The 21,564-nt window shown below is 47.0% G+C and overlaps 1 protein-coding gene across 1 annotated transcript; it reads right to left on the bottom strand.

Moving 5' to 3' along the window:
• Positions 1-5,754: 5,754 nt before the first annotated feature.
• Positions 5,755-10,739, bottom strand: LOC139230338 (zinc-binding protein A33-like). Its single transcript, XM_070862165.1, has 6 exons — positions 10,329-10,739; positions 10,143-10,238; positions 9,816-10,049; positions 8,140-8,162; positions 7,938-8,053; positions 5,755-6,305 (listed from the first exon to the last, which is right to left on the bottom strand). Exons 1-6 carry the CDS (start codon positions 10,737-10,739, stop codon positions 5,755-5,757), a joined length of 1,431 nt encoding a protein of 476 aa, XP_070718266.1.
• Positions 10,740-21,564: the final 10,825 nt, after the last annotated feature.

Genomic DNA, 21,564 nt, shown 5'->3' on the forward strand with positions numbered 1-21,564 from the left:
TGGGGTGCAGATTCACAAATCTTTGAAGGTGGCAGGGCAAGTTGATAAGACAATTAAGAAAGCTTGTGGGATACTTGGCTTTGCAAATGGGGGCATTGAATTCAAAAACAAGGAAGTCATGCTGAACCTTTACAAATCACTGGTTAGGCCTCAGTATTGTGTAGACTTCTGGAAACCACACTTAAGGAAGGATGTTGTCTTGGAGAGGGTAAGAAGGGGGTTTACTAGGATCATAGAAAGTAGTAGGAATGAGGAACTTCAGATATGTGGAGAGATTGGAGAAGCTGGGATTGTTCTCCTTGGAGCAGACAAGGTCAAGGGGGACACCTAATAGAGGTATTGACCATTCTAAGGGGTTTTGATTAAGCAAACGGGGAGAAACTGTTTCTTCTGGCAAGACAATCGGTAGCCAGCGGTCATAGATTTAAAATAATTGGCAAGAGAACTAGAAGGGAAATGTGGAGATATTTTTTTCACAAAGGGCTGTTAATATTTGGAACTGGAAAGGGCGGTGGAAGCAGATTCGATGGGGACTTTCAAAAGGCAATTGGACATGTACTTGAAGAGGATTAATTTGCAGGGTTATGGGGAAAAGGCTTGTGCGTGGGAATAATTGGACAGCTCTTTCACAAGATGAACAGCTTTAATCTCTTCGGTGTCTTCACATCCAGGCCCACATCACATCCTTTCTGTCTACTGTCTTAATACTACTTTTTGTTTTTAATTAATTCACACAGTTGTGGAAATCTGGAACACTCTCCCTCAAAAGACTGAATGTGAGGATCAAACAATTCAACATTTTCCAGACTGAGATGGGTAGATTTTTGTTGATTAAGGGCATCAAGGGATATGGAGCAAAAGTGGGTAAATGCAGTTGAGGTACAGATCAGCCATGATCTAACTGAATGGTGGAACAGGCTCCTCCTGTCCCTGTGCACCATCCTCTGCAGTCAGCCATGTTTATAATATTCCCACAACACTGTAGTTCCCGAGTGCTACAGTAGCCTCGTGTTTTGGAATTGCTAATTCCTAATGCATTCAGCATTCCCGTCTATACCGCTTACTGTAGATGTTCACATCTTTTGGCCCCTAGTTTACCCTTGTTAATGTTACCCGGTTCCTGGACATCGCCCACCTGCTGTCGAGATTCCACTCTGTCAGCAATGTCATGTGGATCACCTTTCCTCCTGGCCGCCTTCCTCCTATCCAATGTAAATGCTCCTTGCAGCTACTTCAACGATCCTGACCAGTTCCATTGTTTTTATTTGGCCACATCTCTCCTTTTTTTCCGTCACAAGAACAACACCATTTACTTTTCAAAGTCCCAGTATTATTTTCGTAGCAGATTGACTGGCAATTATTCATATTTGCGATTTTTCTGCAAATGACTTTTGCACCAAAAACAGGAAGTATAAGAAAGGAAATTGCCTTGATTTTCTAGACCATCCTTGCATGGGAGGGTTCAGAGCCCTTACAGCAGTGGTGGGCATATCCGACCCGGCAAGTCATTCTATCCGGCCCGCCAGATGGGACAGAAGTAGAACACGAGCCGGAGCTCGAGCTGCACATTCGTCTATCCACTTTCACTCCTCATGGGTCAGAGATAGACCTGAACTGCAGCCAAGGAAAACCCATAGTAATACTTCATTCAAATTAATAATTTGCTAAAGCTCCCTGGCTCGATCATGAAAGGATCCATTCTGTAATTTTGGGCCCCTGTGGTGGATGTCGTACCCAGAATGCACTGCGTACTGGAATATGCCCTATCCATTTTAGAGTGGAGTAATGGCTGCTCATCTCCACAACTCTTACCGAAGAAAGTGACGGGGCTGCATCTTTCCTCTCCCGGTATCTCGAGTACGATAGCAGGGGAGTTCTCATCTGACACCAATTGGGATGGCTTTAGTCATCTTTGCAGTGGGACATGAGGATGCCGTAGGTGGAGAATTGATGCTGACACAGGCTCTAAAGGGAACAGTTCTATTTCACAGCACTGATTTACAGAGACTAGAAGATACCACAACATTTTCAACTTTTATCTCAGTTTAATTTCTAAGCAGTGTCGAATACATATTGTGTATGTAAGATAGCATGTCACTACTCTCTGAATTTCTGTTTATGCAATGGTTATGTTCAAGCAATCTTACCCAAAATTATTTTTTGCGCGAGGTTCCTTTAAATTTATAGCCACACATGCGCAATATCTCTTCCAGCAGCAGGAGCAGGGAGCAGCCTGCACAGGTCTGTGTGATTGGTGTAACATTGGTGGGCGGCCCTCAATAGCTCACCAAAACTTGCTAAATGGCCCTCCAGCTAAAATAATTGCCCACCCTGCCTTACAGGATTTCTTACATTGTCATTTAGCCCTTCCTGCTCCTCCAGTACCTTTTGTCATTTATCTTCAATGTGCACAGACCTATCTCATCATCATTACCACACTCATCACCACCCACCTCCCTACAGCCAGAATCTCCCTGCATCCCACCAACTGCATCTTTGTCCTAACAATGTTCTCTGGCTTCTGAACTGCTTCTTCCTCCATGACTTGTTCTTCTGCATTACGAGTTAGTGCTTGATCTAATTGAATGCTGGAACAGGCTAGAGGGGCTGAATGGCCGACTCTTGTTCCTATGTTCCTATATCTCTACATTGTGTCTTTACAAGCATTCTTCCTGCCGTCACTGTATTCTCTATTATCTTATGTCCTCGGTTTCCTCCAGCACTTATTTCTGTTTCTTGCTACCCCTGTACCTGTTGCAAAAATTCCTGTCACAGGTTCCCAGTGACTCGCCCTCAATATTGAGTACGAGCCCATCCACTTCACTAAACTCTGACTCAATTAGTCCAATACTATCCACTGGTCTTTACTAATTAGCTTTCCAATCATTTCCTTTGATTAGTTCCCTTCCACTCCTCTGAAAGTCCCAGACATTTCCCTTCAGGTTTTGGGCAGCTGAGATCAGCGAGTTGCTCCACACTTTACTATTGACTCTCGAGCTCTTTCATGCTGCAAAGTCGAGCCTTGTTTCGACTGTTTGAGCACTGCCAGCGGTCTGCTGTGCGTTAACATTTGTGTTTCTGTCTATTTCAGGAGAGTCCACCCGAGGAGCAGAGGTACGACACGCTCTCCAAAAATAACTGAACAACATTATACAGTAGCATATTGAAGAGCTGGTTTTATTTTCTGTTTAATATTTCATATTTACATTATTAGTGAAGACAACCATCAGCCAAACATAGTGGAAGGCAGCCTGTCTCTGAACACAAAGGGCCCACTCAGTATAGTGTGGAGACATGTAATGGACATTGTCAACCCTGGTACTGAGGGCCTTTCCTGTTTTCTTACTTAACCAGTAAAACCCTCAATAAGGGGTACATCTTAAGAATACCAGATACGAGTACAAGAATGAAAATATTATCCATACCCAGTTCAAAAACGAAAATAAATGAAATGGCAGCACGTAATGTGTGATTCATGATTTACACCATCCAGGACAAAGCAGCCGCTTGATTGGCACCCACCCACCACCTTAAACATTCACTCTCTCCATCACCATCGCACTGTGCCTGCAGTGTGTACCATCTACACGTTGCACTGCAGTAACTCCCAAATCCATGAACTCTACCACCTGGAGGGACAAGGACAGCAGGCGCATGGGAACACCCTCAGCTACAAGTTCCCCTCCAAGTTATACACCATTCTCACTTGGAAATAAATCTGCCGTTCCTTCATTGTCGCTGGGTCAAAATCCTGGAACTCCCTCCCTAACAGCACTGTGGGAGCACCTTCACCTCACAGACTGCAGCAGTTCAAAAAGGCGGCTCACCACCCCCTTCTCAAAGGCACTGAGGGATGGGCAATAAATGCTGGCCTTGCACCACCATATCCCAGGAATGAATGAACAAAATACAGAAGAAACTTTCAACATGGAATTTTTGCATTTCTCTGAAAAAAGATTAAGTAATGGCCTTGAAGGGAGTTGAACACGGGAAGGTTGAAAATATTTGTGAACAAAATGAAGTAAATCAGAAATATAATGGTTAAGTGATGTCAGGAATGTTTTTTTAAATCTAGATTTTAGAAAGAAGCAGAGACAGAAAAAAATAAAAGAAACTTTGCGGGATTTCTGAGCGGCCTCCAGCGGGTGTTTGAAGAGCAGCTGGTTCGGCCACTCAACGCGCCCTCACACCACCCATTTGTATCTCAGGATTGCAATCAGGGTCCTCTGTATGTCACGGGACCCCGGTTTGACGAGGTTTCCCCCCTGAAACAGGCGGGCGTTCCCGCTGCCCATCTCAGGACCCCACCCAAGGTGGCGATGGCTGAAGCACCAGCGTAAACTTTAGTGCCATTTCCAGGCGACTATCACTCCGGTTACACCAGGCGGGGGCTCTTAAAATCTGCCCCGTTAGTTCAGGATAGGAGCAGGAGGAGGCCATTCAGCCCCTGGAGCCTGTCCCGCCATTCAATGAGATCATGGCTGAGCTGTGTCCGAACTCCATATACCCGCCTTTGGCCCATATCCCTTAATAACTTTGGTTAACGAAAATCTATCAACCTCAGGTTTAAAATTAACAATTGATCCAGCATCAATTGCGGTATGCAGAAGAAAATTCCAAACTTCTCCCACCCTTTGTGTGTCGAAGTATTTTCTAACTTCACTCCTGAAAGGCCTGACTATAATTTTTAGACCATGTCCCGAGTGCTAGACTCCCCAAGCAGCGGAAATACTTGCTCTCAGTTCCCCTTAATATCTTGAAAACTTCGATCAAATCACGTCTGAAACTTCTAAATTCCAGGGATGGGTAAAATAAGGATCCAGAGCAAGGTGCAAATGAAAAAAAATGCGTTTAGTCCATGACTCTGGGACGTAATTATTCCCCAAATCGCTTAAAACAAATAAACGCCGCTTCTATTGTGCAGTTTAATAACAGGCTTGGCAGCAGAGGTGTTGCTGATTGATCTCAAACACCGCCATGTAGCGCCACCTTCTGCCTGTGGAGCAACATTACAGGCAGGAAGGTCACCGGGTTCCTGCAGTTCACAGCTCATTCCACCCAGTGAGTTCCCCTCCACAACTCACCATCCATTTGTTTCTTCACCCACCCCCCCCGCTCTCTCTCCCCACCCCCCCGCCGCTCTCTCCCCCCCCCCCCGCTCTCTCCCCCCCCGCCCCGCCCCGCCGCTCTCTCCCCCCCCCCCGCTCTCTCCCCCCCCCGCCCCGCCGCTCTCTTCCCCCCCCCCGCTCTCTCCCCCCCCGCCCCGCCGCTCTCTCCCCCCCCCCCGCTCTCTCCCCCCCCCGCCCCGCTCTCTCCCCCCCCCGCCCCGCTCTCTCCCCCCCCCCCGCTGTGACTGAGACCGACGCCCATCAGTTTGCAGGAGGCAGGGTGCAATTATGGGATGGGCCTTCCACCGGTCCGCGAGAGGTGGGCGCCGGAGGGACAGGAGAGCATCATCACCCCCGGCAACCACATTTTAATTTGATTTGATATGTTTTAAAGTTTAATTTGTTTTTATTGCCGGGTTTTAGTGTCCCCCTCCCCTTTTATAGGGGGCACTTGTAAATTATATGGTTTTAATGCCCCCCCCCAAAAAAAAAATCACAAAAACACCCCCAGAAAAACAACAAAAAAAAAATTTAAAAATAGAGGGCAGTTAAAAGTGTCTGCAGTGTCCCCCAGATCGGGGGGCACTCGATCTAATGTTTATTTTGTTCCCCCCCCCCCCCCCAAAAGAGTTATGGGATGGGCCTGTTAGTGACCTTTAACCCCACAGATTGTCAGCGGGGCGGAGTTTATCCTGTTGATGCTCCATCCCGGATGGAAGAAGGGAAAGATTCTCTCAGTGAAAGTCTGGGTGAAAGTGTGGAGATGGGACATGTTGTCCGCATTGTAAAATGACACCTGTCCGCCCTCATAGTCCAGGTACACCCCGATCTTCCGGGGCTCCACACTCGGGGTGAGGGGGGTCGGTGAGGGGGAGGTGAGGGCAAAATAGTCACTTCCGGGATCCAGCCACACAATCCAGTATCCAGTCTCTGGGCTCAGGGTGAATCCCCCTTTCCTCTCGGCAGTCTCTCGGGCCACTCCCATAAACCACTGAGTCCTGTCCCCCACCTCCACCTCCCAGTAGTGTCTCCCTGATGTGAATCCCTCCGATCCCAGGACACAGGCCCGGCGATCAAACCTCTCCGGGGTGTCAGGGAGCGGCTGCAGTCTGTCTCCGGTTCTTACACTGGTCCGACCCTCAGACAGGATGAGCGCTGGATGGGCTGTGTTCGGATCCAGAGTCAGAGAGGCTGGAGCTGGGGGAAAGTTAAAGTAACACAGTCAGTGATTTAGTTTCTTGCTGTGATTTATTCAAACACTTTCCTGTTTAAAGAGCCCACTCGGGCTCTGGGTTGTGATCCTGGAATCTGCTGCCGCTCCAGGGTTTATGTCCCGGGGGTCGATTAACGTCGATTTCGGGCCAGAATCAGCGCAGTCAGCGCCCAGAGATAAAGACCCGAAAACCACTGGAGACAACGGGGGAGGGGAGAGAGAGAGTGGGGGAGGGGAGAGAGAGTGGGGGTGGGTGGGGGGGCGTGGGAGAGAGAGAGTGGGGGAGGGGAGAGAGAGAGTGGGGGTGGGTGGGGGGGCGTGGGAGAGAGAGAGTGGGGGTGGGTGGGTGGGGGGGCGTGGGAGAGAGAGAGTGGGGGTGGGTGGGGGGGCGTGGAAGAGAGCGGGGAGGCGGGTGAGTGGGGTATCAGCAGCTGTTTCCAAAGGCCTCAAAGAAAGTAGTGTTGTGAATAAAATATTTCACAGGTAAGACAAAGTCCAGTATAAGGAATGCGATGGAAATAAACACACTGCAATTACATCTGAAGGAGAAACTTACATTTCTAATGTTCCTGACAAATGCCTCAAAGCACTTCCCACAATGTATTACTTCACATACCCTCCGCATAAAGTATTTGGGAGTGATTTACGTCTCACAATCGCCCGGATTTACACCGTAAACGGAGCAGTAACGAGACAAAAACCACCCGCAGTGCTTCCCACCTGGTTCCCACCAAGGCCCGCCGGGAAATTATGCCGCAGCCGTGAAATAGGAATCCAGCGCTCCCGCACTAAACATGGGGGAAGCCTCATTAGTTTATACAAACCGGATCCCATAATGTACATGTGACCCCAATGCAATCTTGGTCTTCCATTGGACGGTGTGTGAGCTGTGCAAGTCCCACCCAGTGGAACAGTCTGTAGAATGGCCCAACCTGTGGTCCTTAAAGGGACTGCTGGAACCCCACAGGGAATGATGCAAGGAGTTAGTTCCCTCCGGTGTCCTGGACAATATTTATCCATCAACCAACATCATGAAAACAGGTTATCTGGTCATTATCACGTTGCTGTTTGTGGGAGCTTGCTGTGCATAAACTGGTTGTGGCGTTTCCTACATTACAACAGTGACTACACTTCAAACACTCTTCATTGTCTGTAAAGAGCTTTGGGACGTCCTGAGGGCGTGAAAGGTCGGATATAAAAACACGTTCTTTCTATTTATTCTCTGTGTAACAGTTTCTCTGTGGCCGGGAGGTGCATGAATTGTCCTGCCCGCTGCTGGATGCTCCTCGGCTTTGCCCCTCCGCCCCACAACCCCCACCATCCTACCTCCTCCCCCCGGATATATTTTCCCAACATTCTCTGAGTTTGAGACTGTCGCTACTTTGTTATAGACTCTGTGACTGTGTTAAACCTCTGGATGTTTATCTTCTCTCTGCGGTTTAGGATCTTGAATACTTCAGTAAGATCACCCCAAGCCCTCCCTTATCCAGTGCAAAGACTCCTGACTTCCAGACTAGACACGGACATCAGTGATCATTTAATCCGGGGTCTGGGAGCCGGTTTAGGCCCTTCTCATCTGGAGTTATAAATCATGAAAAGGAATATAGGAGATTTACCGGGGTTAATGGCGTCTATCATTTCTCTCCACGCTGTGTACTGTAAAGGGCCGTTGAACTTTCCGACAGACAGGGCGCCATCTGCTGCTGACAGTACTTGACCCTCCTCACTAATCCTGTAAATATTACACAGTTAATGTTATAAATTGACCATAAACACTTTATCAAACGGTGCAGAAATTCTGCAAAGAGCATGTCCTACCTCCTCTTCCGACAAGCTTCCTCCTGAAATAAATAAAACACAAACAGTGAGGACAGTAGAAGACTTCAGGAGGACACAGACAGGCTGGTGAAATGAGCAGACACAGGGCGGATACAATTTAACACAGCGAAGTGTGAAGTGAAGCATTTTGGAAGGAAGAATGAGGAGAGGCATTGTAAACTAAATGGTACAATTTTAAATGGGGTGCAGGAACAGAGAGACCTGGGGATCACATTCACAAATCTTGGAGAAGTGAGTGGGGATTTTTTGACCAATGACTTGTGATGATCTGGAATGAACTGACTGACAGGGTGGAGGAAGCAGATTTAACAGTAATTGTCAAAAGTGAATTGGAAATAAACTTGAAAGGAAAAAAAATGCAGGGCTATGGGGAAAGAGCAGGGGGAGTGGGAGTATTTAGATCGCTGTTTCAAAGAGACAGCACAGTCACAATGGGCCTTTTGTGGTGTAGGATTCTATGATTGTAAGTAGTTGAACATTCTGATTTGTGTGTCAGATACTGGAACTCAATATTCATACACCCTCCAGGAACGGCATTAAAGATGGTGGAGATAGAAACAGATTTGGGCATACATCCTTAAGGGTACATGAGCAATGCCATGCAGGAATAGTTGGAGCAAATGTGGCATTGGGGTGTATCCATAGGACAATTGAGTATAAGACAAGGCATACTGTCAGGCCGTACTTGTAATACTATGTCCAGTTTTGGTCTCCTTACATGGTGGGTAATATTGAGGCTCTGGAATGGGTGCAGAAGTGGGTTACTGGACTAATTCCAAGTCTAACTTACCTTAGTTATCAAGATAGGTTAAAAGAATTGGGACACTTTACCTTAGAGCAGCATAGACTTAAGGGGAATATGATTGAGGTTTATGATAATGAATGGAATAGACAGTGTTCCAGCTGACCTTTATTTCAATGGGTTTGGCAGGACCAGGGGGACAAAGTTAAGTTGTATAAGGCTAGATCTAGGTTAGATGTCAGGAGGTGGTTCTTTACACAGAGAATAGTCGACCTCTGGAACAAGCTGCCCTCTCATGTGGTGGATGCAGACTCACTGAATTCCTTCGACCAAAAGCTGGATTTGTTTCTGGCTGCGGCGGAGATTAACTCGAACAGAAGGTAGGTACTGCAGGGAGTTTAATGGCCAGAGTGATGATCTGGGCTAATTTCGATTGCCTAGATGGGTCAGAGAGGAATTTCCCAGATTTTTCCCTGAATTGGCCTCGGTTTATCATCTTTTTTTTTGCCTCTCCCAGGAGATCACATGGTTTCGGGTAGGGTGGACTGTATATGTTGTGATACACAAGCTATCGGAACCTGGGACAGGCCCAGATGGTCTTTACCTCTCCGTCATTGTTCATATGTTCGTATCAGTGTCACTCACAGACACAGTGACTGTCACACCCACCGTACCACACACACCCACACACAACAACTCATTCCCGGAAGGTGGCAGGTATTCCCGGGAATGTGCGGACACAGTGGGAGCAGGTTAGTTCAGTGACATCAACAGAACCGCCCCGGAATAGACAAAACAATCGGTTTAAATCAGTTTTGAATTTTTCAGCAAATGTTGCATTTATTTCAGTTATCATCGGTTATTTTATGACTGTGCGAAGTTTCACTGAACTGACCCACAATATAATCCTCACCTTCAGAAATATCAGTCCGTCTTTTTGCTCCATCTGTTTCTGCGACTTTGAGAGCTCCTCCTGAATAGAATTTAAATTATCTTGAATTTCCCGAAGGTTTTTCTCCATTGTTTCTACAATCTTCCCCTCTTGTTCCCTGAGATCTCGGATTAAACGCTGCTCTTTCTCAGTGAGAATCTGGTGCATTTTAGTGAACTCGGATGTGATGCGGGTCTGCAGACTGCTCGACTGTTCCTACCAAATGAAATGTGAAACATAATTAATATACCGCGATAGAGGGAACAAAACTAACCGAGATCCCAGAAAATCAGCTCAGGGAGACCTTACCCTAACTCCGGAAATCTGCTGTTTCTGTTTTAATTCCGTTTCTAGAGCCGCCGATTTCTTCTCCGTGAGAGAATCTAAGGAAGATTTCAGCCGATCCTGGGATTGGGAGAGAAAATCAGAAAATTAAAGTGTTAGACCATGAAAATGTGATAAAATAATCAGGTGATCCAATCTGTTCCCTTTTACCTTGTAGATTCCAACAGCTTCTTTAATGGGCATGAAGTGGTGCTCTCTGTGTTCCCGCGCATCTCTACAGATCAAACAGATCAGTTTCTTGTCAGTTTCACAAAACAGTTTCAGGTCTTCCTGATGTTCCTCACAGTGAAGTTTACTTTCCGCCTCTTTCGGATACCGGGCTAATTTTCGAGCTTTCTCGGCCAGACTCGCTAAGGGCCGATTAACCTTGAGGTTTATTTCCGTAAACTTCTCTCTACATTCCGGGCAGCAGTTTGTCCCCGTCTTTTCCCAACACTGTGTGATACAGGAGCGGCAGAAGTTGTGCCCACACCCCAGTATTACCGGATTGGTGAAGAAATCCAGACAAATGGGACAATTTAAATCCTCGGTCAAACTTTGTGTCAGCTCTATGGAAGCCATGTTCACAATCAGCACTTCCTGATTCAATCCGCTCTCACTTTAGATGTTACTGAGCTGCCGAACACCCTCAGTTACAATGTTTACTGAGCTGCCGAACACTTTCAGTTCAGCGATTTCCCGATGAATCACTGCAATATTCAGGGAATTATTATTATACACTAGTGTATGTCTCGTCGACTATTACACGAGAGACAAACCCGAGAGCAGTTTGAAGGACAAACAGGGTTATAGCAGGGAGGCGAATAATTGAACCCTGGCCGGGAGGATGAAGGTCCATGGTGTGTTGGCAGTGGGAGGAGGGTGAGAGGGAGGGAGGAGGCGGGGATCCAGATTCCAGTGCACTTTGCTCCAGACCGAACTCACTGCCGACTGCACACCCTCTGATGACACATGGTGTGAGATTGAGATCCAGAAACTGAATTGTGTTAATGATTGCAGCCGCTCACCCTAAAACACAAAGTGCCCTAAATGTCAAGGGGTGATATCAGGTGACAGGTACACAGAAGATTTTTTGAGGGATTGGACTCGAGAGGATCGATGCTAGAAAAGAAAAGCTTTTTAAGACCTCGGGACGTCCCAAAGTTCTTTACAGTCACTGAAGCACTATCGAAGTGTAGTCACTGTTGTGATGTGGGGCAACACATCAGCCAATCAGAGCACAGCAATCTCCCACAAACTGCAATGATTAGATCATGTGTTTTTCAGATGTGGGTCGAGGGATAAATGTTAGCCAGGAGAGCGGGGAGAATTCCCCGACTTATGTTCGAATAAAGCCCTGGGATCATTGAGGTCTACCTGAGAGGGCAGACTGGGCCTCAGTGTCATGTCTCACAGTGCAGTGCTCCCTCAGTACTGTACTGGAGTATCAGCCCGGATGGACCATGCACAGTAGACACCTCAAAGCGCTGGAGAAATACGATGCCTCCGCAAGATCCTACAAATCTCCTGGGAGGACAGACGCACCAACATTAGCGTCCTCGACCAGGCCAACATCCCCAGCATTGAAACATTGATCACACTTGATCAGCTCCGCTGGGCAGGCCACATCATTCGCATGCCAGACACAAGGCTCCCAAAGCAAGCGCTCTACTCCGAACTCCTTCACGACAAATGGGCCAAAGGTGGGCGGAGGAAACGTTACAGGGACACCCTCAAAGCCTCGTTGATACAGTGCAACATTCCCACTGACACCTGGGATCGCCCTAAGTGAGAAAGTGCATCCAGGAGGGCGCTGAGCACCTCGAGTCTCATCGTCGAGAGCATGCAGAAATCAAACGCAGGCAGTGGAAGGAGCGTGCGGCAAACCTGTCCCACCCACCCTTTCTCTCAACAACTATCTGTCCCACCTGTGACAGAGACTGTAGTTCTCGTGGACTGTTTAGCCACCTAAGGACTCATTTTAAGAGTGGAAGCAAGTTTTCCTCGATTCCGAGAGACTGCCTAGGATGATGATGATATGTGAGCAAGTGTCTGGAGTGAGACTAGATCCCACGACCTTCTGGCCCAGAGGTGAGAGCGTTGCCCCTGAGCCACAGCTGACACCTCCCCCTGGGGCAGAGGCAGTTGCCCACCTGCTTCTGGAGTGTTTGTTTACAGAGGAAGTCTGGAGAGAAGATGCAGTGGATTTTCTGTTGAGGCCGGGTTCTCCCAGGCAACCCCATCACACAGGCCTCTGTGCTCAGCGGATCTTTCTAGAATTTCTACAGGTACATAAAATGGAAAAGAGTGGCTAAAGTAAATGTTGGTCCCCAAGAGGATGAGACTGGGGAATTAATAATGGGGAACAGGGAAATGGCAGAAACGTTGAACAATTATATTCTGTACCAGTCTCAGTAGAAGAAACTAATAACATCCCAATTGTGGATAATCAAGGGACTATAGAGAGGGAGGACCTTAATACAATCACTATCACTAAATAAGTATTACTTGGTAAAATAATTGGATTAAAGGCGGACAAGTCCCCTGGACTTGATGGTTTAGATCCTACGGTCTTAAAGGAAGTGGCTGCAGAGATAGTGGATGCATTGGTTGTAATCTCCCAAAATTTCCTGGATTCTGGGGAGGTCCCAGCAGATTGGAATACCACAAATGCAATGCCCCTATTTAAAAAAGGACCAATCAGCCGAACATCTGTCATTGGGAAAATGCTGGAGTCCATTATTAAGGAAGCAGTAGCAGGGCATTTGGAAAAGCATAATTCAATCAAACAGGTTCAGCGTGCCTTTATGAAAGGAAAATCATGTTTGACAGATTTGCTGGTGTTCTTTGAACTTGTAACGAGCAGCGTGGATAACAGGAACAAGTGGATGTGCTGAATTTGAATTTCCAGAGTCATTCGATAAGGTGCCACGTAAAAGGTTATTGCACAAGATAAATGTTCACGGGGTTGGGGGTAATATATTAGCATGGATAGAGGATTGGCTAACTAACAGAAAACAGAGAGTCGTGATAAATGGGCCATTTTCTGGTTGGCAAACAGTAATGAGTGGGGTGCTGCAGGGATCAGTGCTGGGGCCTCAACTATTTACAATCTATATTAATGACTTGCATGAAGGGACCGAGTGTAATGCAGCCAAGTTTGCTGATGGTAGAAAGATTGATGGGAAAGCAGATTGTGAGGAGGACACAAAGAAATCTGCAAAGGGGTAGAGACAGGCTAAGTGAGTGGGCAAAAATTTGGCAGATGGAGTAAAATGTGGGAAAAGGTGAGGTTCGCCACTTTGGCAGAAAAAACAGAATAGTAAATTATAATTTAAATGGAGAAAAATTGCAAAGTGCTGCAGTACAGAGAGGCCTGGGGGTCCTTGTACATGAAACACAATAAGTTAGTATGCAGGTACAGCAAGTAATCAGGAAGGCCAATGGAATGTTGGTCTTTATTGCAAGGGGTTAGAGTATAAAACCAGTGAAGTCCTGCTACAACTGTACAGGGTATTGGTGAGGCCACACCTAGAGTACTGAGTACAGTTTTGATCTCCATATTTAAGGAAGATTATACACGCATTAGAGACTGTTCAGCGAAGATTCACTCAGTTAATTCCAAGATGAGGGGGTTGACTTATGAAGATACGTTGAGTAGGTTGGGCCTATACTCATTGGATTTCAGTAGAATGAGAGTTGATCTTATCGAAACATATAAGTTAATGAGGGGGCGCGACAAGATGGATGCAGAGAGGATATTTCCACTCATAGGGGAAACTAAAACTAGGGGACATAGTCTCAGAATAAGGGGCCGCCCATTTAAAACTGAGATGAGGAGGAATTTCTTCTGAGGCTTGTTAATCTATGGAATTATCTGCCCCAGAGAACTGTGGAGGCTGGGTCATTGAATATATTTAAGGCTGAGATAGAGAGATTTTTGAGCTATAAGGGAATAAGGGGTTATGGGGAGCGGGCAGGGAAGTGGAGCTGAGTCCATGATCCGATCAGCCATGATCGTATTAAATGGCGGCGCAGGCTCGAGGGGACAAATGGCCTACTCCTGCTCCTATTTCTTATGTTCTTATGTTTTTATGTTCCCAGGGACGGCGGGTCAGTAAAAACATCAACTGATGCTGGAAGGACTTGGAATTGTATCTTTCCTCCAATATTCGGAGCAATTTCCTGAGACAGAGATTAATGAGAATGTGGAACTCGCTTGAATTGCAAGATGACTGTTACCGTACAACATGAATTTGGAGCTTGTTGTGTATATATTTGAGCAAATGAAGTTTATTTTCTGTAATAGAAACTATCTCGGGATACTCAAACTGTGTTCTGGGGATTTGGGGTCTGTGTATTCACATCTCAGGCAGTGCTGCTCTCCCAATCCCTGATAAACAGGAAGTACATCACAGGGTGTGGGGGTAGCACTGTGGGACAGACCAGTGGGAAATGGGAGATAGTGAAACGACATCCTATTGGGATTGATCATGAAGCGCTTCCCTCTACAGGAAGACCCTCGTGCCAATCCAACAGGGAGGAAACGCAGGCTATGACATTTTCGAATGAACCCTTCATTAGACTGAGAGATAGAGAGGCTTCTTAGTAAGGCTGAGAAAATAGAGAGTGAAGGGGGGAGGGGGAGCAGAGAGACCAATGTTGATTTAAAGTAAATGTCTTGTTTTATTGCAGAGATATTGTCCATGATTCTATCCTGCAAAATGTTCCACATCTTTCAAAATATGAAACACCGGGTATATGTTTTTATTTTTTTACTGCCTGGGCGTTAAGCAGCGCCTGTGTGGAGCACAGAAAGGAAAATCCGGCGCATGGGGCTCATACACCCCTTACACAGGCCAGCGGAACTTTCTGACATTAATTTCAATGGCCGATGAAATTCTATGTCATTGTGCTTTGTAACCTACTCTCACTCAGTGTCAGCTGTGGCTCGGTAGGTATCACACTCATCTCTGAGTCAGAAGATTGTGGGTTTAAGTCCCATTCCAGGAACCTGAGCACATTAATCTAGGCTGACACTCCAGTGTGGTACTAAGGGAGCGCTGCACTGTCAGAGGTGCCGTCTTTCAGATGAGATGTTAAACCGAGGCCCCGTCTGCCCTCAGGTGGATGTAAAAGATCCCGTGGCACTATTTGTAAGAAGAGCAGGGGAGTTATCCTCAGCGTCCTGACCAATATTTATCCCTCAATCAACATAACAAAAGCAGATTATCTGGTCATGATCACATTGCTGTGTGTGGGAGCTTGCTGTGTGGTTGCCTGCCGCGTTTCCCGTATTGTAACAGTGACTGCCTTCAAAAATGTACTTCATTGCCTGTAAAGCCCTTTGGGACATTCTAAGGTGGTGAAAGACACTATATCAATGCAGGTCTTGCTTTTTTCTATTTGCTAATAAATCACCCAGTTAAATTTTGCCCAATTTGAGTGCCCCGCACCTGTTTTAATTTCTAACTAATGATTCATTCATTCATTCATAGGCAGTCCCTTGGAATCGAGCAAGGCTTGCTTCCACTCTAAAAGTGAGTTCTCAGGTGGCTGAACAGTCCAATAGGGAATTACAGTCTCTGTCACAGGTGGGACAGACAGTGGTTGAGGGAAAATTCCAAATCATTTTTAAATAATCATATCAGTTATTTCAGTCACTAAACTTCTGGTTTGCTCATCATATATATTTAACCCTTTTAGCCCCGGTATCATTCTGGTGAACCTGCGCCACCCCAGACTCTGCCATTTAAAGACACAGTAGCTTAGACTTGAGGTGTCTATTGTACATGGTCCACGTCTCTGGAACATACGGAGGGCGGGTATTACTATGGCCCTGTAGACCATCAGCTTGGTGACAGTTTTGAAGCTTGGTCTTCAAACACTCTTTTCCTCAGGTGGCCGAAGGCTGCACTGGTGCACTGGAGGCAGCGTTGGATCTCGTCGTCAATGCCTGCTCTACAATACCACCAACGATGTCTCTGCAAGATCCTGCAAATTTCCTGGGAGGACAGACGCAGTAACGTTAGCGTCCTCGTCCAGGCCAACATCCCCAGCATTGAAGAACTCACCACACTTAATCAGCTCCGCTGGGCAGGCCACATAGTTCACATGCCAGACACGAGACTCCCAAAGCAAGCGCTCTACTCGGAACTCCTTCACGGCAAACGAGCCAAAGGTGGGCAGAGGAAACGTTACAGGGACACCCTCAAAGCCTCGCTGATAAAGTGCGACATCCCCACTGACACCTGGGAGTCCCTGGCCAAAGACCGCCCTAAGTGGAGGAAGTGCATCCCATCGCCGAGAGCATGCAGAAATCAAGCGCAGGTAGCGGAAGGAGCGTGTGGCAAACCAGTCCCACCCACCCTTTCCTTCAACCACTGTCTGTCCCACCTGTGACAGAGACTGTGGTTCTCGTATTGCACTGTTCAGCCATCTAAGAGCTCATGCTAAGAGTGGAAGCAAGCCTTCCTCGATTCCGAGGTACTGCCTATGATGATGAGCTTAGAAAAATCTACATTAAATTCAGTCAGTTAATTACTGCAAACGAGGGATCTCCGACCAAAGTTAGAACACGAGATCGGGTGAAACCCTCCGCGTGGAATTTCAGGGCCAATTATTCAATTATTTTGTCTAAATTAGAGATAAAAATGATCTCACTGGACACGCGCACATTGACCGGGATTTCCTCAGCTAGATTGTTTTGGGAGGAGGTGCGAATCTGGGACAGGTTGGAATGTCCCGCAAGCTGCGCCCCTCATACTCTCCCACTTCCTGGAGTCCGGGTAATTTCGCGTCGGGTAGCGGGCCCACGCCTCAGGAAACTCAGTGCATGGGTCCAGTCCCAGCGGAACAGTGCTGGGCAGGACGGGAAAATTCCGTCAATTTTATTCGAGCCCGATGCCTCTGGTGCCCCCACGCACCCCCCTCCCCCCAACCCCCCACACCCCACTCCCCTGTAGTGGGTCTGTCTGCTCAACCATCCCTCCCAGCCATTGCTGCCAAGGCTCACAATGTGACATGGGACTATTATGTGCCAGCCCCCCAATTGGGCTCTAATTTAAGGCAAGTGAAAAGTGACAGGGCGGGGTGATGTGGGTGTAACCGGGTCCCGTCTCAACTTGAGCCTCTCCCTGTGCAGAGACAGAGTCTCGATACTGACAGCGACCCTGTTCAGTTCCCGAGTTCTCCAATCACTTGTTCTCCACCATTACTCTACTGGAGAAATACCACCAACGATGTCTCCGCAAGATCCTACAAATCCACTGGGAGGACAGATACACCAACGTTAGCGTCCTCCACCAGACCAACATCTCCAGCATCGAAGCACTGACCACATTTGATCAGCTCCGCTGGGCAGGGCCACATTGTCCGCAGGCCAGACACGCGACTCCCAGAGCAAGCGCTCTACTTGGAACTCTTTCACGGCAAACGAACCAAAGGTGGGCAGAGAAAACATTCCAAGGGCACCTGCAAAGCCTCCCTGATAAAGTGCAACATCCCCACCGACACATGCGAGTCCCTGGCCAAAGACCACCCTAAGTGGAGGAAGAGGGAGGGTGCCGAGCACCTCGAGTCTCATCGCCGAGAGCATGCAGAAATCAAGCGCAGGCAGCGGAAAGAGCTTGCGGCAAACCTGTCCCACCCACCCTTTCCTTCAACCACTGTCTGTCCCACCTGTGACAGAGACTGCGGTATTGCACTGTTCAGTCACCAAAGGACTCATTTTAAGAGTGGATTCCGAGGGACTGTCTATGGTGATGACTTAAATCGCTCTGTGGGCCTTGGTGTCAATCATATTGGTTTATGTCGGACAATTCAAAGCTAGCCAAATACTGCAGCATATTTCACACCTTACACACTAATGGTGAATCCTAATGTGTATATATTTCGTACATGATTGTGGATATTAATGTGGCATTTTCCAGCTAATCTATCCCAATGATGGCACTGGAACGTTTTCATAGAAACATAGAAACATAGAAAATAGGTGCAGGAGTTGGCCATTCGAAACTTCGAACCTGCACTGCCATTCAATAAGATCATGGCTGATCATTCCCTCAGTACTCCGCTCCTGCTTTCTCTCCATACCCCTTGATCCCTTTAGCCGTAAGGGCCATATCTAAATCCCTCTTGAATATATCCAATGAACTGGCATCAACAACTCTCTGTGGTAGGGAATTCCACAGGTTAACAACTCTCTGAGTGAAGAAGTTTCCCCTCATCCCAGTCCTAAATGGCCTACCCCTTATCCTACACTATGTCCCCTGGTTCTGGACTTCCCCAACATCGGGAACATTCTTCCCGCATCTAACCTGTCCAGTCCCATCAGAATCTTATACGTTTCTATGAGATCCTCTCTCATCCTTCTAAACTCCAATGAATAAAGGCCCAGTTGATCCAGTCTCTCCTCATATGACAGTGCAGCCATCCCTGGAATCAGTCTGGTGAACCTTCGCTGCACTCCGTCAATAGCAAGAACTTCCTTCCTCAGATTAGGAGACCAAAACTGTACACAATAATCCAGATGAGGTCCCACTAAGGCCCTGTACAACTGCAGTAAGACCTCCCTGCTCCTAAACTCAAATCCCCAGACAATGAAGGCCAACATACCATTTGCCTTCTTCACAGCCTGCTGTACCTGCATGCCCATTTTCAGTGACTGATGAACCATGACACCCAGGTCTCGTTGCACCTCCCCTTTTCCTAATCTGCCGCCATCCAGATAATATTCTGCCTTCTTGTTTTTGCCCCCAAGATGGATAACCTCACATTTATCCATGTTATACTGCATCTGCCATGCATTTGCCCACTCACCTAACCTGTCCAAGTCACCCTGCAGCCTCTTAGCATCCTCAAACAATGGGACTGAAGGAATCAATTTTGAGAAGGTGATTTGATCAGATCCAAGTAAAAGAATATATAAGAATCAAAGTGTGATACAGCACAGAAGGAGGCCATTCGGCCCATCGGGCCTGTGAACCTTCAGAGGCAGTCAGCACTTCTTGGGCCATTTTAATGAGGAAATCTTTCCTGCAGCACTGATACCCTGCCAGCATGTGGCAACGGTGCACCGTGTAACACTGAAAGACTTGCGATCAGACAGTGTCTCAGGGACTGGGAGGGCAGCACTTGCTGTGCTCAAATACAACAATGCCTACACTTCTTCAAACGTACTTCGAGCACTTTAAAGCACTTTGGGGCGTCCTGGGGTCTTCTCTGTGCCTGTCACCGGATATCACTCCCTGACATTTAGGGCACTTTGTGTTTTAGGGTGAGCAGCTGCAATCATTAACACAATTCAGTTTATGGATCTCTATCTCACACCGTGTGTCACCAGAGGGTTTGTGGTCGGCAGTGAGTTCCGTCTGGAGCAAAGTGCATTGGAATCTGGATCCCTGCCTCCTCCCTCCCTCTCTCTCCCTCCTCTCACTGCCAACACCCCAGGGACTGTCACCCTCCCGGCCAGGGTTCCATTATTCCCCTCCCTGTTTTTCCTTCATACTGCTCCAGGTTTTGTCCCCCTGTGTATAAGTCGAGGGACAGAGACAAGTATATAACAGGAGTTCCCTGAGTATTACAGTGAATTTATCAGGAAATCGTGGAACTGAAGGTGTTCAGCAGCTCAGTAACATCCAACCTGACAGCGGATTGAATCAGGAAGTGCTGGGAGTGAACATGTCTTCCAGAAAAAAGAAGGCCCAGAGATGGACTGGGGAAGTAATTTGTCCCATTTGTCTGGATTTCTTCATCGATCCGGTTTTACTGGAGTGTGGGCACAACTTCTGCCGCTCCTGTGTCACACAGTGTTGGGAAAAGAAGGAGACAAACTCCTGCCCGGAAAGTAGAGCGGAGTTTCCAGAAATAAACCTCACGATTAATCGGGTCTTAGCGAATCTGGCCGAGAAAGTTCGAGCAGATAAACTGAATCAAAAAGAGAAGGAAAGTAAACTTCACTGTGAGGAACATCAGGAAGAACTGAAGCTGTTTTGTGAAACTGCCCATTAAAGAGGCTGTTGGAATCTACAAGGTAAAAGGGAACAGGTTTGACCACCTGATTATTTTATCACATTTTTATGGTCTAACACTTTCATTCTGTGATTTTCTCTCCCAATCCCAGGATCGGCTGAAATCTTCCTTAGATTCTCTCACAGAGAAGAAATCGGCGGCTCTAGAGACGGAATTAAAACAGAAACAGCAGATTTCCGGAGTTAGGGTAAAGTCTCCCTGAGCTGATTTTCTGGGATCTCGGTTAGTTTTGTTCCCTCTATCGCGGGACATTAATTATGTTTCACATTTCATTTGGTAGGAACAGTCGAGCAGTCTGCAGACCCGCATCACATCCGAGTTCACTAAAATGCACCAGATTGTCACTGAGAAAGAGCAGCGTTTAATCCGAGATCTCAGGGAACAAGAGGGGAAGATTGTAGAAACAATGGAGAAAAACCTTCGGGAAATTCAAGATAATTTAAATTCTATTCAGGAGGAACTCTCAAAGTTGCAGAAACAGATGGAGCAAAAAGACGGACTGATATTTCTGAAGGTGAGGATTATATTGTGGGTCAGTTCAGTGAAACTTCACACAGTCACAAAATAACCGATGAGAACTGAAATAAATGCAACATTTGTTGAAAAATTCCAAACTGATTTAAACCGATTGTTTTGTCTATTCCGGGGCGGTTCTGCTATCGATGTGGAGTTAAGCGTCTCTCACACTGTCTGCTGAATCCCAGAATGCCCAAAGCCTAACAACAAAAATGTACATTTATATAGCGCCTTTAACTTCGTCGAAAATCCCTAGCCACTTCACAGCAGTGTTATCCAACAACATGTGACACCCAGCCATATGAGGAGATATCAGCGGAGTTGACCTAAAGATTTGTCAAAGAGATAGGTTTTAAGGAGCGTGTTCAAAGGTGGACCTAGAGAAGTAGAGAGGTGGCGAAGTTTAAGGAGGGAATTCCTGAGCTTAGGGCCTCGGCAACAGAAGGCACGGCCACCAGTGGTGGAGCGATTGAAATCGGGGACGGACAAGAGGGCAGAATTGGAGGAGTTGGAGATTTCGGAGGGCTGTCGGTGATTACAGAGACAGGGTGGGGTGAGGCCACGGAGAGATTGGAAATCAAGGATGAGCATTTTAAAATCGAGGCATTACAGACCAGGAGCCAATGTGGATCAGTGAGCACAGGAGTGATGGGTAAACGGGACTTGATGCGAGTTAGGACACCGGAAGTATAGCTTTGGATGAGCTCAAGTTCATCCTGACAAAAAACGTTACTATCTTGTGAAGATAAATGTGGGTATGGGCGGCCACAGAAATAAACTCGAAACATATCTTCAGTGGTTAGATGTGACTGCAAATATTGTTTAACATAAGAACATAAGAAATAGGAGCAGGAATAGG

The sequence above is a fragment of the Pristiophorus japonicus genome, chromosome 19, assembly GCF_044704955.1.
Source record: "Pristiophorus japonicus isolate sPriJap1 chromosome 19, sPriJap1.hap1, whole genome shotgun sequence".
NCBI classification, from domain to species: domain Eukaryota; kingdom Metazoa; phylum Chordata; class Chondrichthyes; family Pristiophoridae; genus Pristiophorus; species Pristiophorus japonicus.

What these genes read in the sequence shown, in the direction of transcription:
- LOC139230338 (XM_070862165.1), bottom strand. Translation starts at nt 10,739, where the DNA reads ATGGCTTCCATAGAGCTGACACAAAGTTTGACCGAGGATTTAAATTGT. An exon ending in ACGGACTGATATTTCTGAAG is followed by an intron (nt 8,163 to 9,815) that starts GTGAGGATTATA and finishes TATTTATTTCAG; the next exon opens with GAGGAAGCTTGTCGGAAGAG. An exon ending in GATAGACGCCATTAACCCCG is followed by an intron (nt 6,306 to 7,937) that starts GTAAATCTCCTA and finishes ACTTTCCCCCAG; the next exon opens with CTCCAGCCTCTCTGACTCTG.